Source organism: Myotis daubentonii, chromosome 16 (assembly GCF_963259705.1).
Source record: "Myotis daubentonii chromosome 16, mMyoDau2.1, whole genome shotgun sequence".
Taxonomy (NCBI): domain Eukaryota; kingdom Metazoa; phylum Chordata; class Mammalia; order Chiroptera; family Vespertilionidae; genus Myotis; species Myotis daubentonii.
In genome coordinates, this window is record NC_081855.1 from 4017416 (window position 1) to 4032210 (window position 14795).

Sequence of the window (14795 nt, forward strand, 5' to 3'; positions counted from 1 at the left end):
GTCCTTGCTCCACAGTGCCCCCGCCTCCCCCGAGCCTCTCCGTCACAATCTTTTTCGCTCTTGCTCAGAAGTCTACTCGAACGTTTCCGGGTCACGCGGCGCCAATACCGCGAGTCATGTGATACCAAGATGGCGGCGCCGCTGTAGCTGTCTTTGGGTTGTGGCGTCCAAGGAGCGGGGACCGTTTCTGCCCTCGGGTCGTGGGGGCGGCAACGCTTGGCTGGTCCCTGCGGCGTCCTGTAGCCCCACGTTAGGTACCAGGTCAGGCCCGGGCTGTTGCTACCACCGGTGGGTTCGGGGAAGTCCCGGTGACCTCGCTGCAGGTGCTCTGCGCCGGCCGCGCTTGGCAGAGGAGGGGGCAGCCGGCCTCCCTGTCTTCTGGACTTGCGGAGTTCATGAGGCCTGGAGGGGATACACCTCCGAGGGGCTGCGGGAGTTTGAGTTCTCGGGTGTGTGAGAGGCAGGCAAGTACTCCTAAGAGCGCAACGAAGTCGACAAAGACTGCTTCCTCTTGCGGAGGCCTGGCTCCCCGGCGTTGATTGCCCCAGCGTTCTTTCTCACTTCCTCTCAATGTTCTCTCTGCACATCTGGAAATATGATCAGCGCCCCTGACGTGGTGGCCTTCACCAAAGAGGACGAGTATGAGGAGGAGCCTTACAATGAGCCGGCTCTGCCAGAAGAGTACTCGGTGCCGCTCTTCCCCTTCACAAGCCAGGGAGGTAACCCATGGTCCAAACTGTCCGGAGCCAAGTTCTCTCGGGACTTCATCCTTATTTCCGAGTTCTCGGAGCAGGTGGGACCCCAGCCCTTGCTGACCATCCCCAATGATACCAAAGTTTTCGGTACTTTTGACCTCAATTACTTCTCCTTACGGATCATGTCTGTGGATTACCAGGCTTCCTTCGTGGGCCATCCTCCTGGTTCTGCCTATCCCAAGCTGAACTTCGTGGAGGACTCCAAGGTGGTGCTGGGAGACTCCAAAGAGGGAGCCTTTGCTTATGTGCACCACCTCACCCTGTACGACCTGGAGGCCCGTGGCTTCGTGAGGCCCTTTTGCATGGCTTATATCTCAGCAGACCAGCACAAAATCATGCAGCAGTTCCAGGAGCTTTCGGCTGAATTTTCCAAAGCTTCAGAGTACTTGAAGTCAGGCAACAGGAAGGCCTTTGCTGTGGAACTTGAAAAGAAACTGAAAGACTTGGATTACACCAGGACAGTGTTGCACACTGAAACGGAGATCCAGAAGAAAGCCAATGACAAGGGCTTCTACTCATCGCAGGCAATTGAGAAAGCCAACGAGCTGGCTAGTGTAGAGAAGTCCATCATCGAACATCAAGACCTTCTGAAGCAGATCCGCTCATACCCTCATCGGAAGTTGAAGGGGTCTGATTTGTGTTCTGAGGAGATGGAGAATGCTCAGGATCAGCCTGACCCAGCACCCACTACTTCCAACCCTGATGAGTGTGCTGACACAGACCTTTACACCTGCAGACCTGCCTACACCCCAAAACTCATCAAAGCAAAGTCCGCCAAGTGTTTTGACAAGAAGTTGAAGACCTTGGAAGAGCTCTGTGACACTGAGTATTTCACCAAGACCCTGGCTCAGCTCAGCCACATTGAGCACATGTTCAGAGGAGACCTGTGCTATCTCCTGACTAGCCAGATTGACAGAGCACTACTAAAGCAACAGCACATAACAAACTTTCTCTTTGAAGACTTTGCAGATGATGATAGGATGGTAGAGAAACAAGAAAGCATACCCTCTAAGCCCAGTCAGGAGAGGCCACCTTCCAGATCTCTAGAAGAATGCCCAATTCCTCAAGTATTAATTAGTGTTGGCTCTTACAAGTCCAGTGTGGAGTCTGTGCTGATCAAGATGGAGCAGGAGTTTGGAGGTGAGGACTGTAAGGAAGTGGAGGTGGCAGAAATGAGCAGTTTTGATCTCCATGGGAACTTAGACTACCTGGATATGGATATGAAAGGGAGTATCAGCAGTGGTGAAAGCATTGAGGTTCTAGGCACGGAGAAGTCCACCTCTGCGCTATCGAAGTCTGACAGTCAGGCCAGCCTCGTGGTGCCACTGAGCCCCCAGGTGATCCGGAGCAAAGCAGTCAGCCACAGGACCATCAGTGAGGACAGTATTGAAGTCCTCAGCACCTGCCCCTCTGAGGCCCTCATCCCTGATGACTTTAAGGCCAGCTACCCAAGTGCTATTAATGAAGAAGAATCATATGCAGATGATAATGAGGGAGCCATCCATTTCCAGGCAAGCATCAGCCTAAGCAAGCTGGGTGAGCCAGAGGAAGGCAGTTTAGAAAACACTTCGTCACAAGCAGACTCCTGCTGCATTGGGAAGGAGAGTGACAGTCTGCTGGTGCCACTCACCACTCCAATCCACACACACTCTGACGAGGATGGAGTAGTGAGCATCCCCCCACAGCGCTACAGGCAGAAGGACCAGGGGTTCTGTGTGGACTATGCAGTGGAAAATGCCAACCCTTCTTCCCGAGACAACAGTTCTGAAGGCTTCCCTGCTTATGAGCTGGACCCAGGCCAACTGCTGGCCAGCAGGGATATCAGTAAGATCAGCCTGGACAACTACTCGGACACCACCAGCTATGTGAGCAGTGTGGTCTCCACCAGCTTGGACAGGACTCCCTCCTCTGCTCATCCCACTGGCCCCTCTTTTGAGAGGCATAAAAAGAGGGCTGGCCAGAATGCCTTAAAATTCATCCGCCAGTACCCTTTTGCCCACCCAGCCATCTACTCCCTGCTCAGTGGGAGGACACTTGTGGTCCTGGGGGAGGACGAGGCCATAGTCAGGAAGCTTGTGACAGCATTGTCCATCTTCGTCCCCAACTACAGCTGCTATGCCAAACCCGTGAAGCACTGGGTCTCCTCCCCTTTGCACATTACGGATTTTCAGAAGTGGAAGCTTATTGGCCTGCAGAGGTAACTGGTTACAGGTAGTGGGGAAGGGCCTGTTAGATGTACATGCCTCTGGGTGAGGCTAAAAGTTGGTGTGGTGGACCAGAATCGGGAGGCCTGGCTTCCAGTCTGGACCCAGCACCAACTCACCATTACTTTTGGCAACTCATTCCCCTTCTGTTTCCTTTTCTATTAGTCACATGAGGGGATTGTAGTTCCTAAGTGGTTGCCAGTCCTGGATTGCATCCAGTTGTGCCAGAATTATGGGAGAATTTCATTTTATTTATTTTAAAACATGTTTTTATTGATTTCAGAGAGGAAGGGGGTGGGGGGCGGGGGGCGGGGGAGAAAGAGAGAAACATCAGCAATGAGAGAGAATCCCACTGGGGATTGTGCCTGCAAGCTGGGCAATTGGGCAGACTGGGGATCAACCACTGAGCCACGTTGGCCGGGGGTATGGGAGAATTTTAAAAATCACAATTCCTGGGCTCCATTTCCAGAGATTCTGATTCAGTTGGCCTGGGAAAGGCTGGACTTCTAGATCTTGGGTCCTTGTTTATCCTCAAATTTACACTATGGTGTAAATGACTAACAAGTGATCTGCGTCTGAGAAAGGGCTGTGGTAATGTAGGAGGGCAGCCATTATTGACTGGTGAGAGGGACATCAGAGGGCTCCAGTGGCTTTCACTCCACTGTCCTGTTTGCCTTTGAAGGCAGTCTTAATAAGGAAATGCAAAAGCCAATTCATTCTTCCTCTCTGAATGCTTTCTATTTCATTTCCTTATGCTTTAATAGATTCTTTTTGTTTTTCCAAATACTGCTTGACAAATGTCTGACTCAAGGGACTCTCTTTCAGTGTACGCACTGTGTTCAGTTTCCTCAGCCCCTTCTCTGCACCCCACTTTGCTCATCTGTAAAACAAAGGTTTTGAGCTAGGTTATCATCAGAGTCCCTGCTGACACATAGGAAGGGCAAAAATTTCCACACTGCAGTCAGCCATCGTTTGCTCTAATTTTCTGACTTCCCCTTTACATGGGTTCCTAATACCAGTGAAGTCACCATCCCGTCTCCTTGTGTCCACCCTTCTTAATGAAGTCACCTGGACTTAACTAACCCCTTGCTGCATTAGGCTTTCCTCAGAGTCATCATGGTGGGATTCAAACAAATACCACTTCTATGTCATGACTTGACTCACTTGTTGAGAACCTACAAGCCATTCTGGCGGGTGCGGCGCTATCAGCTGGAGGTACCTGAGCAAGGCCATTGCTCTGGAAAAATTTGTAGTTTAGGAGAGAGGACAGAAAGTGATCAGGGCCTTGCCATACGGAGAGATAAGAGTTCTAACAGTGGGTGTTTTGTGTGTTCTAAGAAAACAGCATAACTTAGTCGCACCTGGGAAGCAGGAAGGGAGACTGGAGAAGGCCTGGGGTCTTTGAATGACCTGGAGGGTGGACTTGCCCTTGTTGGGTAAGAGTGACGTCATGGGACGTGGTGTGATGTGCCTGTGACACCTGGACAAGCTCATTCCTTGGGCATCATAGGAAACCATTAAAGTCTTTGCTTACAGATGTAGAATCTGAGGGTCAGTAGGTTGGATGATGGCACTGATGGCTTTGTCTTGCCTCCCAGCGTCCTCACCCTCTGCTGGTGGCACCTCTGTGCTCTTGGGATTAACCCTTCTGTCCCAGGAAGGGAAGGGCTTTTCAGGGATTGTGTTTTGCTACTGTTCTTGGTGGAATGATGAGTTGGTATTCCTCATATGCACCCACATACACATTACACACCTTCTGTTATCCAACTCAAGCCCTCACCCTAACCCTTCAACTTTGACATTTTTACTTCAAAAGATGGAGCATCTAAAACATGTCAATCTATCAACATCACCTGGCATATTGAGGACCAGGCTCAAGATGGTCTTGCCCTTTCTGGAGGCTTTTCCTTAAATTCCCTCCTTAGAATGTGCCAGAATGGCAAAAGAGGTTCATTTCTTACATCTCCATTCTACTGCGTACCTGATTGAAGTGCTCTGTTGGGAAGGACTCAGGCCTCGGTTGGGCTGCATTGGAAATCCTGCTGTCATCAATTAATGATGTTTCTGTGGTGCAGGAGAGGGTAGCTGGCAGGTGGGCAGTATATTTGGCATCCTGGAGTGGAGGAGGTGTGAGGTGGTCTGAGTCCTGTGTCATCCCTCTCACTGTCCATTCACAGTGGGCACCTGGGCAAATTACTCCTTGTCTCGAGGCTTTGTTCCCTCCTGAGAAAAGAAAAGGGTTGGATCACTGAATATCATTTGCCAAGTACTTATTGAGGGCTATGTGCCAGCTACTGTGCCCAGTGCCAGAATTATAAGGTGAGTTGGCAGCCGTGTCAGGGCGAGCATGCCCTTCCCAGTCAACCCTCACTTTAGCCCCAGCTCTGTCACCGCTGTCAGCTTGACCTCTCTGAGGCTGGCCTTGTGATTGCAGAGGTCGGAAGGCCCATCACATCTGATCTGTGCCTGACCCATGAGCCCTCCTCTGTAGATTCATTATGGTCTACCCCATCCTGAATAGGAAGGCAGGCCAGGGCAGCAGGGACTGAGTGTGGCCCACACCACCAGTCTGCAGAGCCTGGAAGCAGCCCTTCACGAAAGTGAGAGTCCTGTCGGAAGTGGCCGGTGAGGTCTTTTCAAGAATCCCAAGTGGGGAAATGATGACTTCTGTGAAGCTCTCCTGCTGACCGGAGTGTGCACACCTGCTGGGAGTTGGAAGCACCTGCCTCGAGGGGGTCCTTCTCAGTCATGAAGAATGGTAGATGGGCTGGAGTTCTTGTTCCCTAGGGGACTTGTCACTGGATGATCAGCTGAGGGACTAGAAATGGAGTGGGAACTGGATTTGCTACAAATCACCGGAAATAATTCTGAGAGGTGAACGGTAGACAGAGTGTGAAAATATCAAGAGATGAAAACCCATAGAGTTGTGCTTCATGGCTGTTGGAGGCAGTGTGTGTTCCGAGTTCAGATCCGGCTGTCAACAGTACTAGTTGTGTGAGTTTGGACCAGTCATGTCATTCATCCCTGAACAAAACTTGTCGATCCTGCCTGTAAGTAGGCTTACAGAAGCCCCACACGGAGCTGGAGGCGGGCACATCTAGGGTGTGTGAACAGCCTAGCGCCGTGCTCGGCAGCCCTCAGCGGTGCTTGGAGTTGTGGGTGGAGGGCGAGTCACCCCCATGGGCAGACCCACCGTCGAACAGGCGGATTGAGGCCCACCTGAGGGTCAGCATTGAAGAGTGTGAGTAGAAGAGGTGTCTTGGTGTGTCACGAACTTCCCATCTGTGGTCCCGTGTGCTAAGTTAATCTGGAATCGGAGAATTGTCTGGCTCAGAGAGTCTTCCCACTCAGGTGCTTTGCCTCCAGCTAAAATCAGCTCAGATGATGAACTGTTTTCAAGGACTCACCCCAGAACTGCTAATGTCATTGGCAGTTTGATTTTATTTTTCTTCTAAGGTAGGCCCTCACTGTCTACAGAGTGAACACAGGATATGGACACACAATCAAATCAGTCTCCCATGATTTTAAGTCAAATCCAGAGGTTATTGTATTGTTTAGCAGGCAGTAGTAACACGCCCCGGACCATCTGGAAAACAGCGTAGTTCTGGAGGGAAACAGTGCGAGGGTGGGTCAGAGGCCCTCCTGGGTTGAGTCCTGCTTCTGCCACTTTCTAACTAGGTGATCTTGCACAAGTGATGGCCCCTCTCTGGGCCTCAGTGTCCTTGTCTGTACAGAGATTGCCTCCCTGGCTTTGGGATAGGCCAGTGGTCGGCAAACTGCGGCTCGCGAGCCACATGCGGCTCTTTGGCCCCTTGAGTGTGGCTCTTGCATAAAATACCACGTGCGGGCGCGCATGTACAGTGCGATTGAAACTTCGTGGCCCATGCGCAGAAGTTGGTATTTTGTGGAAGAGCCACACTCAAGGGGCCTAAGAGCTGCATGTGGCTCGCGAGCCGCAGTTTGCTGGCCACTGGGATAGACCATAATGAATCTGCACAGGTGTGAGGCTCTCAGGTGCCTATGCTGTACAGCTGAGGGACAAGCCTGGAACTTGCTTCTTCCCATGTTGTCTGGCCTCCTGATAAGGAGTCTTGAGGGAAGCAGAAATGGAGGAAGAGTTAGAAGAAACAGCATCTTCTCAGAGAAGTGGTGGTGCCATAGGTGGGACTGGGTGGGGCCGTCTGAGCTTTCCTGGGAGAAGCTGGGCCTGAGGCCAGTGTGATCAAGATAGGTGGCTGGAATGGAGGGGCAAGAAGATGAGGCTGTGCTGCTGCAGCAGCGCCTTGGTGGGCTGGATGTGCCAAGCCTGAGGAGGTGTTTGGCTCATAGTCCGGCCCCCTTGGCCATCTTTGGTCTGGATGCCTTCCACAGATCCCAAGGCCCACCTTTCTTCTAAGGCCACTCCTCCAGAACCTTCTGGCCCGGAGCCTCTCCTGTGGAGGCTGAGACACATCCCCCTTCACTCAGTGTGCTTGGCTTTTCTTTCCAGCCAAAGCAGGCCCATCACCACCTGCTCTGCCCCTGAGTCACTACCTGGAATATAACAGATGCTCAGTAAATGATTGTCAGTTATACAAGGTGACAACATTCAGGAAGGAAAAGTTATTATGAGATTACCTTGGTCCCAAGTGACTGTCAGTCCATTTTACACACCATCTTGGGTCTAATACATGCCCTACATTCCAGAGCCTGTCAGTCTGTGAAACCTGGCCAGTCAGCCATTTGCCAGACGACAGAGAAAAACGGGTGTAAAGGAGGGTTTTACGGAGCTGCTTACTGGACTGAGCGCTCCGACTTCCTCCCTCACTGGGCAAACCCTGCCTGCCTACCCCTGGAGTGCAAGGCAGTGGGAGCAAGGGGCCAAATTTTTGCAGGCCTGCGTCTGCAAAAACTCCTGGCCAGTGGGCAGGACAAGAAGACAGCTATCACCACAGTGGTCAGTGTCAGGCATTCTTTTTTTTTTTTTAAATATATTTTATTGATTTTTTACAGAGAGGAAGGGAGAGGGATAGAGAGTTAGAAACATCGATCAGCTGCCTCCTGCACATCTCCTACTGGGGATATGCCCGCAACCCAGGTACATGCCCTTGACCGGAATCGAACCTGGGACCCTTCAGTCCGTGGGCCGACGCTCTATCCACTGAGCCAAACCGGTCAGGGCGACAAATAAGTCTCAGAAAGGTTAAGGAGCTTGACCAAGGTCATAGCAAAAAGCAGAGGAAGGGATCAGGGAAGGCTGGAGAAGGCTGACACTGGATAAGCCATGTACAGAGGGAGTGAAGGGTATCCGGGCAGAGCACATAGGCCGTGATGTGGAGGCCCCATGGAAAGCTTTGGATTAGTAACAGATGAAGCCTCAGAGGTCAGCAGGCAGCAGGTCATACAGGGACTTGTTGACCATGCCAAGGCATCTGAACTTCATGAGGGTGGTGAGGAGCCTTTGGAAGATCATGATGAGCAGATTTGTCTTCCAGAAAGCCAGTGAGTGCTGGCCGGATGGGAGCTGGCCTAGAGACAGGAAGCCCCCCTCCTAAGTGTTTGCCTCCACTTGCTGCCCTTGCTCTTCCTCCTGACCTTAGCCTGTGTGTTTCAGAGTGGCATCCCCGGCCAGTGCCAGCACCCTTCACGTTCTGAGCCGCTACAGCCGCTACACAAGCATCCTGGACCTGGACAACAAAACCCTACGCTGCCCCCTTTACAGAGGCACCCTTGTGCCCCGGCTGGCAGACCACCGTACTCAAATCAAGCGGGGCAGCACCTACTACCTGCACGTCCAGAGCATGCTCACCCAGCTCTGCTCCAAGGCCTTCCTCTACACCTTCTGCCACCACCTGCACCTGCCTGCCCACAACAAGGAGATAGAGGAGTTGGTTGCCAGCCGGCGGGCAAGCTTTCTGAAGCTGAATCTGGGCCTCGTGAATGAAGATGTCAAGGTGGTCCAGTACCTGGCTGAGCTGCTGAAGCTGCACTATATGCAGGAGTCTCCTGGGACCAGCCAGCCCATGCTCAGGTTTGACTATGTCCCCAGTTTTTTGTACAAAATCTGAGGTCAGTTCCAGCCACTGTGACTCGGGCACAGGAAAGAGAAGGGTTGGCGTGACATGACCAAGCAGTCCTCTGAGCGGTTTAGACTTCTGGTGTCATAGGTGGGAAGGAAACCAAGGTGGCTTCAGGCAGCTTGCAAGTTGGACTTGGGCAGAGGGAGGAGCCTGGCTCTGAAAGCATCCAGGACAGTAACAGCTCTCTTGTCTCCCTGGTAAGGAATGGACCTGGAGGGCGCTCTTGGCCTCCCAAGGACTGGTAGCCAGGGCAGAGGAAAGCCTCAGTGGGGTGGGATGAGGGGCAGGAAGGCAAAGCCATGATGGGAGGACCATGTGGCCACGCTTATCTTCACTGAACACTTGAGTGGCAAAATCAAGTGAAACAGCCTGTTAACTGGAATGATTTTGTGGAAAACAAGAGGGTGGAATATCCGTTGTCTCATTCAAACCCCAACTGAATGGCCTCCTAGAGCCTGTCATCCAGGGGAGGCCCCTGAGAGAGGGGAGGGAGAAAGCTCTGCCCCCGCTGGGTGGTGGGGAATGTCAGCCTCCAGGCCCCCGTGCTGAGGGAGTGAGCAGCTCCCTGTCCCCACCCTCACTTCCTCACCTTGCACAGCGTCCCCACAGGCAGCAGGAGAGAGTGCAGCGTCACTAGTCCCCAGTTGTCAGTGGGAACTGCGCTTTGAGGCAGAGAGCCCAGCCAGGGCCGAGGATCCATGAAGCCATCACCACTGTGTGAGCGGTGAAGAGCCAGCAGGGCCTGGCCCAGCAGTATTTTTGGCCAGAGTGTCAGCACTGTCCTCTCACCCAAAGCAAACCCTTGCAACCACTTCACTACCTCTCGCGGGGTCTCTCGAGCACGGGACAGCAGAGTTCGGTTCAGCTGGCTGGTGTGGGTGGGCAGCCCAGATGGTGGTGATTCGGGGCTGGGATTTCCTCCAGGCAAGAGGACAGCTGTCTTCGTGGACCTGCCTGGCAGGTTGCACAGGCCTGGCGTGTGGGCACTTCATGGCAGCTACTTCTGCCCATGTGTGACTCCCACCTTCTCAGGAGATGTGCCCAGGTCCACCCACCACAACCTCCCTGAGCTTCTTACAGTTGCCACTGGTATGTAGATGGAGGGTTTCTTGCAACCTTGATAATTTTATACCTTTCTTTTAAAGCTGTTTTCCCCCCTAAGTAGGGAGAACTCTCGGTATTACTGCTTTTTAATTTGTTCCCACAAACGTGATAAAACAACCCTGAGCCAGTGACAAGTGGTGCTCCTGGGCGCGTGTGCATATCTACTGGGGCCGTGCCCTGCGTGCTGAGACCTGGTCTGCCTGTCAGTGTGGGGCACACCATTGAAGTCACGGGAGAGGCACACCTCTGGTGACTAAGGAGGGTTTGCGTCCCATCACTCCTTTGGTCCCTCCCTCGCCCAGGTCCTCTGCACAGGATACGGCCCGTTGGCTCCCATCCAGAGTGTCTGGTCAGTCCCCATGCCTGTTAGGGCAGGGATTTCCTCCAGAAGAGGAAGGCCTTCTCGCGTGTCTTTGTGGATGTGCGAGTTTGCCCCTGAGGCCGTGACTGAGAACTCTGGTGGTGATTGGTGTTGCTTACACTTGTTGGTTCCTTTTACCTCCGGCTGTTGCATGTTCACACGCAAGACGGCGCTCCAGGAGCTGCCGGCAGCTTTGACAGGTGAGGCGTTGGCCTGCGGGAGGGCTGCACAGGAAGCCTGCTTCTCGGTGAGCTCCGGGCCTGCGACCGGCTCCCCTCCTTCGTGGTCAAGATGCTGCTTTGTTTCTAACTGGGTGGCTAATTGCTGTCACTTAGGCCTCCAGGAGCATGAGCTCGTGCCATCTTACCCCCACGGGGAGAAAGGCCTTAGGGCCCAGGGACAAGATGGACAGTGACCACTGGCGCCAGCACTGACGTCTCATTCCTGTTTCCCTCCGACACGGACTCTGGTTAACATGGACATGGGCAGGGGAAACGGCCTTCTAGGAGCCCACTGCTGCGTCTGCCATAGACGTCTGCTTTGGAGGGTGTGTGCTCAGAAGCTTGGCCCCAAGGACAGTCCCGAAGGCCTGAGGACTACGGCACGGCCGTGGCTGTAAGCAGGAGAGGCTGCTCCGCGGCGCGGGCCGGAGCCCACGGGGCAGCGCACTGGAGCTGGCTCCGCACGGAGAAGCGCATTGGCCTCACTGAGGAGAGGGTGAACTCCAGGATTTAAATTTGGGTTAAAATCTAACTTTTCAGGGTGACAGTTTCAAAGGATTGCCTGATGCCCAGTGTGTTTCTTTTCAAAGGGATGAAAGTGGCACTTGGGCTGGGAGGTTTGGGCAGAGGCGGTTGAGACTGAAGTGGGACCTACCAGATGCAGCTATAAAGGGTAATGGTGGGGAGCCCTATGCAACGGACTGATCATTTCTTCAAGAACTGTGGTTTGATGTTGTCCTGTAGTATAGCCCAGTGTTAATAAAACATTTACAAACACTTCCCAGACAATCAAGGACATCGGTGCCCCTATTAATTCTTTAGTCCCACAAAGGCCCAGGCACTGAAACTGAGTTTTCTTTACTTCCTTTACCCGCCCCCCTTCCCTTTGTCCACGCAGTCCCCGTCACAAAGCTGCCTGGGCTGCAGTCACGTAGTGACCGCCAGGAGCTCCGTTAGCGCTTGGCTGCAGCGTCACAGCACCCAGCCTGAGCTGCTGCCTCCGTTTCCCCAGGGACCTTGCTCCTGTAGTGTGATCTTTGATGTTTAGAAATTGTGACTTTTCCATAATTGACTGCAATGGCTGAAGTTATACACATTACACCAGATTTGGAAATGGGCCATGGTAGCTCATCCTGTCATTTCCCATTTAGCTTTTAACTTTATTTCAGGTTATTGTATTCGAAGTATAGTAGACTTCAACCCCCGACAAACAACAAATCCCATTTCAAAATCCAAGGAAGGCCGATATTTCTACCCCAAATGCCAGGCCTGTTGTGGTACAGTGACATGTGTCTGGAGGCCAAGAGTGGTCTTGAAGATCTTGCCTTTGCACTGACCACCGCATGCCCCACTCCCTGGCCCAACGCTGCAGGGCAGGTCAGCTGCTGCTGCGTCATCTTTTACAGGTGGTAGCACTCAGCTGGTGGCCAGCCGGGGGTGGGGGGACTTTGGAGGCACTGATTCCCCAAGCTAGCAATCAGATGCTACCTCCTATTTCAGAGGAACGTGTTTTGGTTCGTGCTTTGAATCAAACCAGCCAGCTTTCTGAATTTTCTCCAATACTGTTAAAGTGAAAAAACTGGAATCTTTAAAAGAGATAAGGAAAAAGCATCAAGTTTCTGCTTCTGGCTAGAAACAAAAACGGTCTCAGCTGATAAGGCTGGAGCACACCAGGGTTTCCTGAGCCTTTCTCTGTTGAGCACTGGCCTAACATGGCCTCACCTAGTAAGGGAGGCCGCAGGAGAGAGGGAAGGGGCACTTTGCTGCTGGTGGGGAGCCCTGGCTTCTGGGGCTACACAAGGGGTCTTGGATATGTCCCTTCGTCTTCAGCTGGGGAAGAAACAAGCCCCTAAAGGTAAGCCTTGGAGCAGTGTAACAGCTCCCAGATTGAGGCATAGATGTGGGTACCCGCGTGCACTCACCCAGAGACTGCGCTGGAGCAATCGCCAACACACTGGACACTAGGCCACAGGTGCCTTCCAGGCGGGGCCACAGGGAGCCTCGGCCTCCGAATGCCCGGCGCTGCTGGCGGCTGCAGTCGGGCTAAGAGAAGCCGCCTGTAAGGCTGCAGTGACAAGCATCGTCTGTGAGGAACTCTCGTTTGTTATTTTTGGAAAGTATTTTATTACTGCATGTTCTGTCCACGTCTGTGAATGGGAGTCTGACCAGCATGTGAGCTGCAGTCGTCACAGTGGCGAGCAAGAGTATGACAGAGACCCGGTGACAGTGGCTCCCAGGTACGGTTGCACCAGAGTTCAACCAGAGCAAATGCCAAACAAACAGTACGAGAAGTGTACTTTTTAAGAAATTAATTTATTTGAGTTATTTTTGAAATATAAAAATGGGTTGTATTTTTTAAAGCTGTAATTCTTGTAGACATTCTGTGGTTAAAAATTTGTGCTTATTAAAAATGGTCATTTATGTTTTGCACCTCAGCTTTATGAAAAATAAAGTTTCTCTGGGAAGGTGACAGTCGGCTTCTTGATCACAGGAGGGAGTTCTCTCGCAGGACGAAGGTCCCTGGATGAGGCTCCGCAGGAGGCTGCGAACCCTAGGCGCTCCCACCTGCCCAGCTGCAGGGCGAAGACCACGGCCGCGGCGTGCAGGGCTGCTACTCGGAACCCGCAGCCTGGGGCACCTCTGAGAATTCTGAGCCAGCACAGAGCAGAAGGGTCAGGTTTCCCTCTGCGGTTGTAAGGTCATGGGTCAGTTTCCTTTGCTGTCCCACGGGGAACAAGCTACGAGCTTGGGTGTTTCTTCGCTGCTGCAGTGCGTCAGAGGAAGCCCAATACTGACAGAAGGGTAAGTGAAGGTCCTGGAATCATTCCCCTAGCTCTGCCCCGCCCCACTGTCTCAGTGAATGAAGGCTAAGTAGGATTTCATTTTTACAGAGGAACTGTAACAGAGCTGTGAGAAAGTGAGGTTTAGATTTATACTCCTTAATTGGTCCCAGAATTACTAACAGTGGGCCTTTAGCAGATTTTGATTTGTGAAGATAACATGAGAAAAGTCCCAAAGAAACCTCTGCGGAGAGCACCCAGAAGTTGACCAGGCCCGTGTGGGGTGGTGCTTCTCAAGGGCACTGTGTCCTTGGTCCTGACGCTCCCAGTGGGGCAGGTGCAGCCGGTGGCTCCTCTAAAAGTCCGGCAGGCCGGGCAGAGGGAAGAGAGACGCGAAGCTCTCCACCTCCTCCCGGAGGGCTCGGACGGCCCCACGGTGCCGCTCATCCCCCGCTAGCTTCTCCTTGAACTCCTTCAGGCTGGCCTTGTCCCCAACGTCCTTCTGAATCTGCAGAGTCAGTTCTATCCCTGTGTGGCACAGAAATGAGTCCTCTGGGACCAGGAGACACACGCAAGACCCAGAGACCCCAGCTGGGGGGTGACAGCCGGAGGGATTCATGTTCACCCCAGAAATGATTCTTGTATGCACCCTCCGTGAGCAGGACAAGTGTACAAAGGTTTCAGATCAATGGTTTGCTAAGTGATTTCTGCTGTTGCCTGTCCCCAACACTCAGCCTTGACACAGAAGCGTCCCTCAGTGGCTGGGTCGCCACTGTTCAGAGACTCCATACACACAGTATGAGGTGTCAAACTTCCAAACCGATATCCTTACCTTTGTGAATAAAGTGGGCTACTTTCTGGAACTCTGTTTCCAGAAGTCCTCGGGACGTCAGTGCTGGGGTCCCCAGTCGCAGTCCACTGGGCCGCAGGGCGCTTCTGTCACCTTCAACAGAAACAGGCTCTGTACTTGGGCCGCACTCAAACTCACCCCTGACCACTGTGCGTTGAAAAGGGACCCTTGGGCAAAAGAACAGGCCTGCAGATGCCAGTGTGTCTGGTGAGAAGGGCACCGACCCCCGCGGGAGAGGCAGGAGCAAGGCGCAGGCAGCGGCACACTGAGGGCTCTGCTTTAACAGTAAGAAAGTCACCTTCTGTGACGTGGCCTTTGCTCTTCTGGGTTTGGACTGCATCACCATCCTCGTTCACAACCTACCGAGAGCCAGCCTGCTTTCCAGCGACCCGGCTCCCTCCCTGAAAAGCCTTCTCACTTCTCAGCACCCCCTCGCCCGGTCCTGGCTGGAGCTGGGCGAG

General features: G+C 53.0%; 2 protein-coding genes across 4 annotated transcripts in view; one reads left to right on the forward strand and one right to left on the reverse strand.

Annotated features, from left to right (window-relative positions):
- SMCR8 (SMCR8-C9orf72 complex subunit) lies at positions 1–13174 on the forward strand. Its single transcript, XM_059668408.1, has 2 exons — positions 1–2952; positions 8553–13174. The coding sequence occupies exons 1-2, from the start codon at positions 596–598 to the stop codon at positions 9004–9006; spliced, it is 2811 nt and encodes a 936-aa protein (XP_059524391.1). The 5' UTR covers positions 1–595; the 3' UTR covers positions 9007–13174.
- SHMT1 (serine hydroxymethyltransferase 1) overlaps positions 12999–14795 on the reverse strand; it is a 23769-nt gene continuing 21972 nt past the window's right edge. For all 3 annotated transcript variants that reach the window (XM_059668412.1, XM_059668409.1, XM_059668410.1), the window contains 2 exons: positions 14317–14427; positions 12999–14012 (listed from right to left, as the gene is read on the reverse strand). In XM_059668412.1, coding sequence (XP_059524395.1) covers positions 13840–14012; positions 14317–14427 — 284 coding nt within the window. In that variant the 3' untranslated portion in view covers positions 12999–13839. The remainder of the gene's footprint in view (positions 14013–14316; positions 14428–14795) is intronic.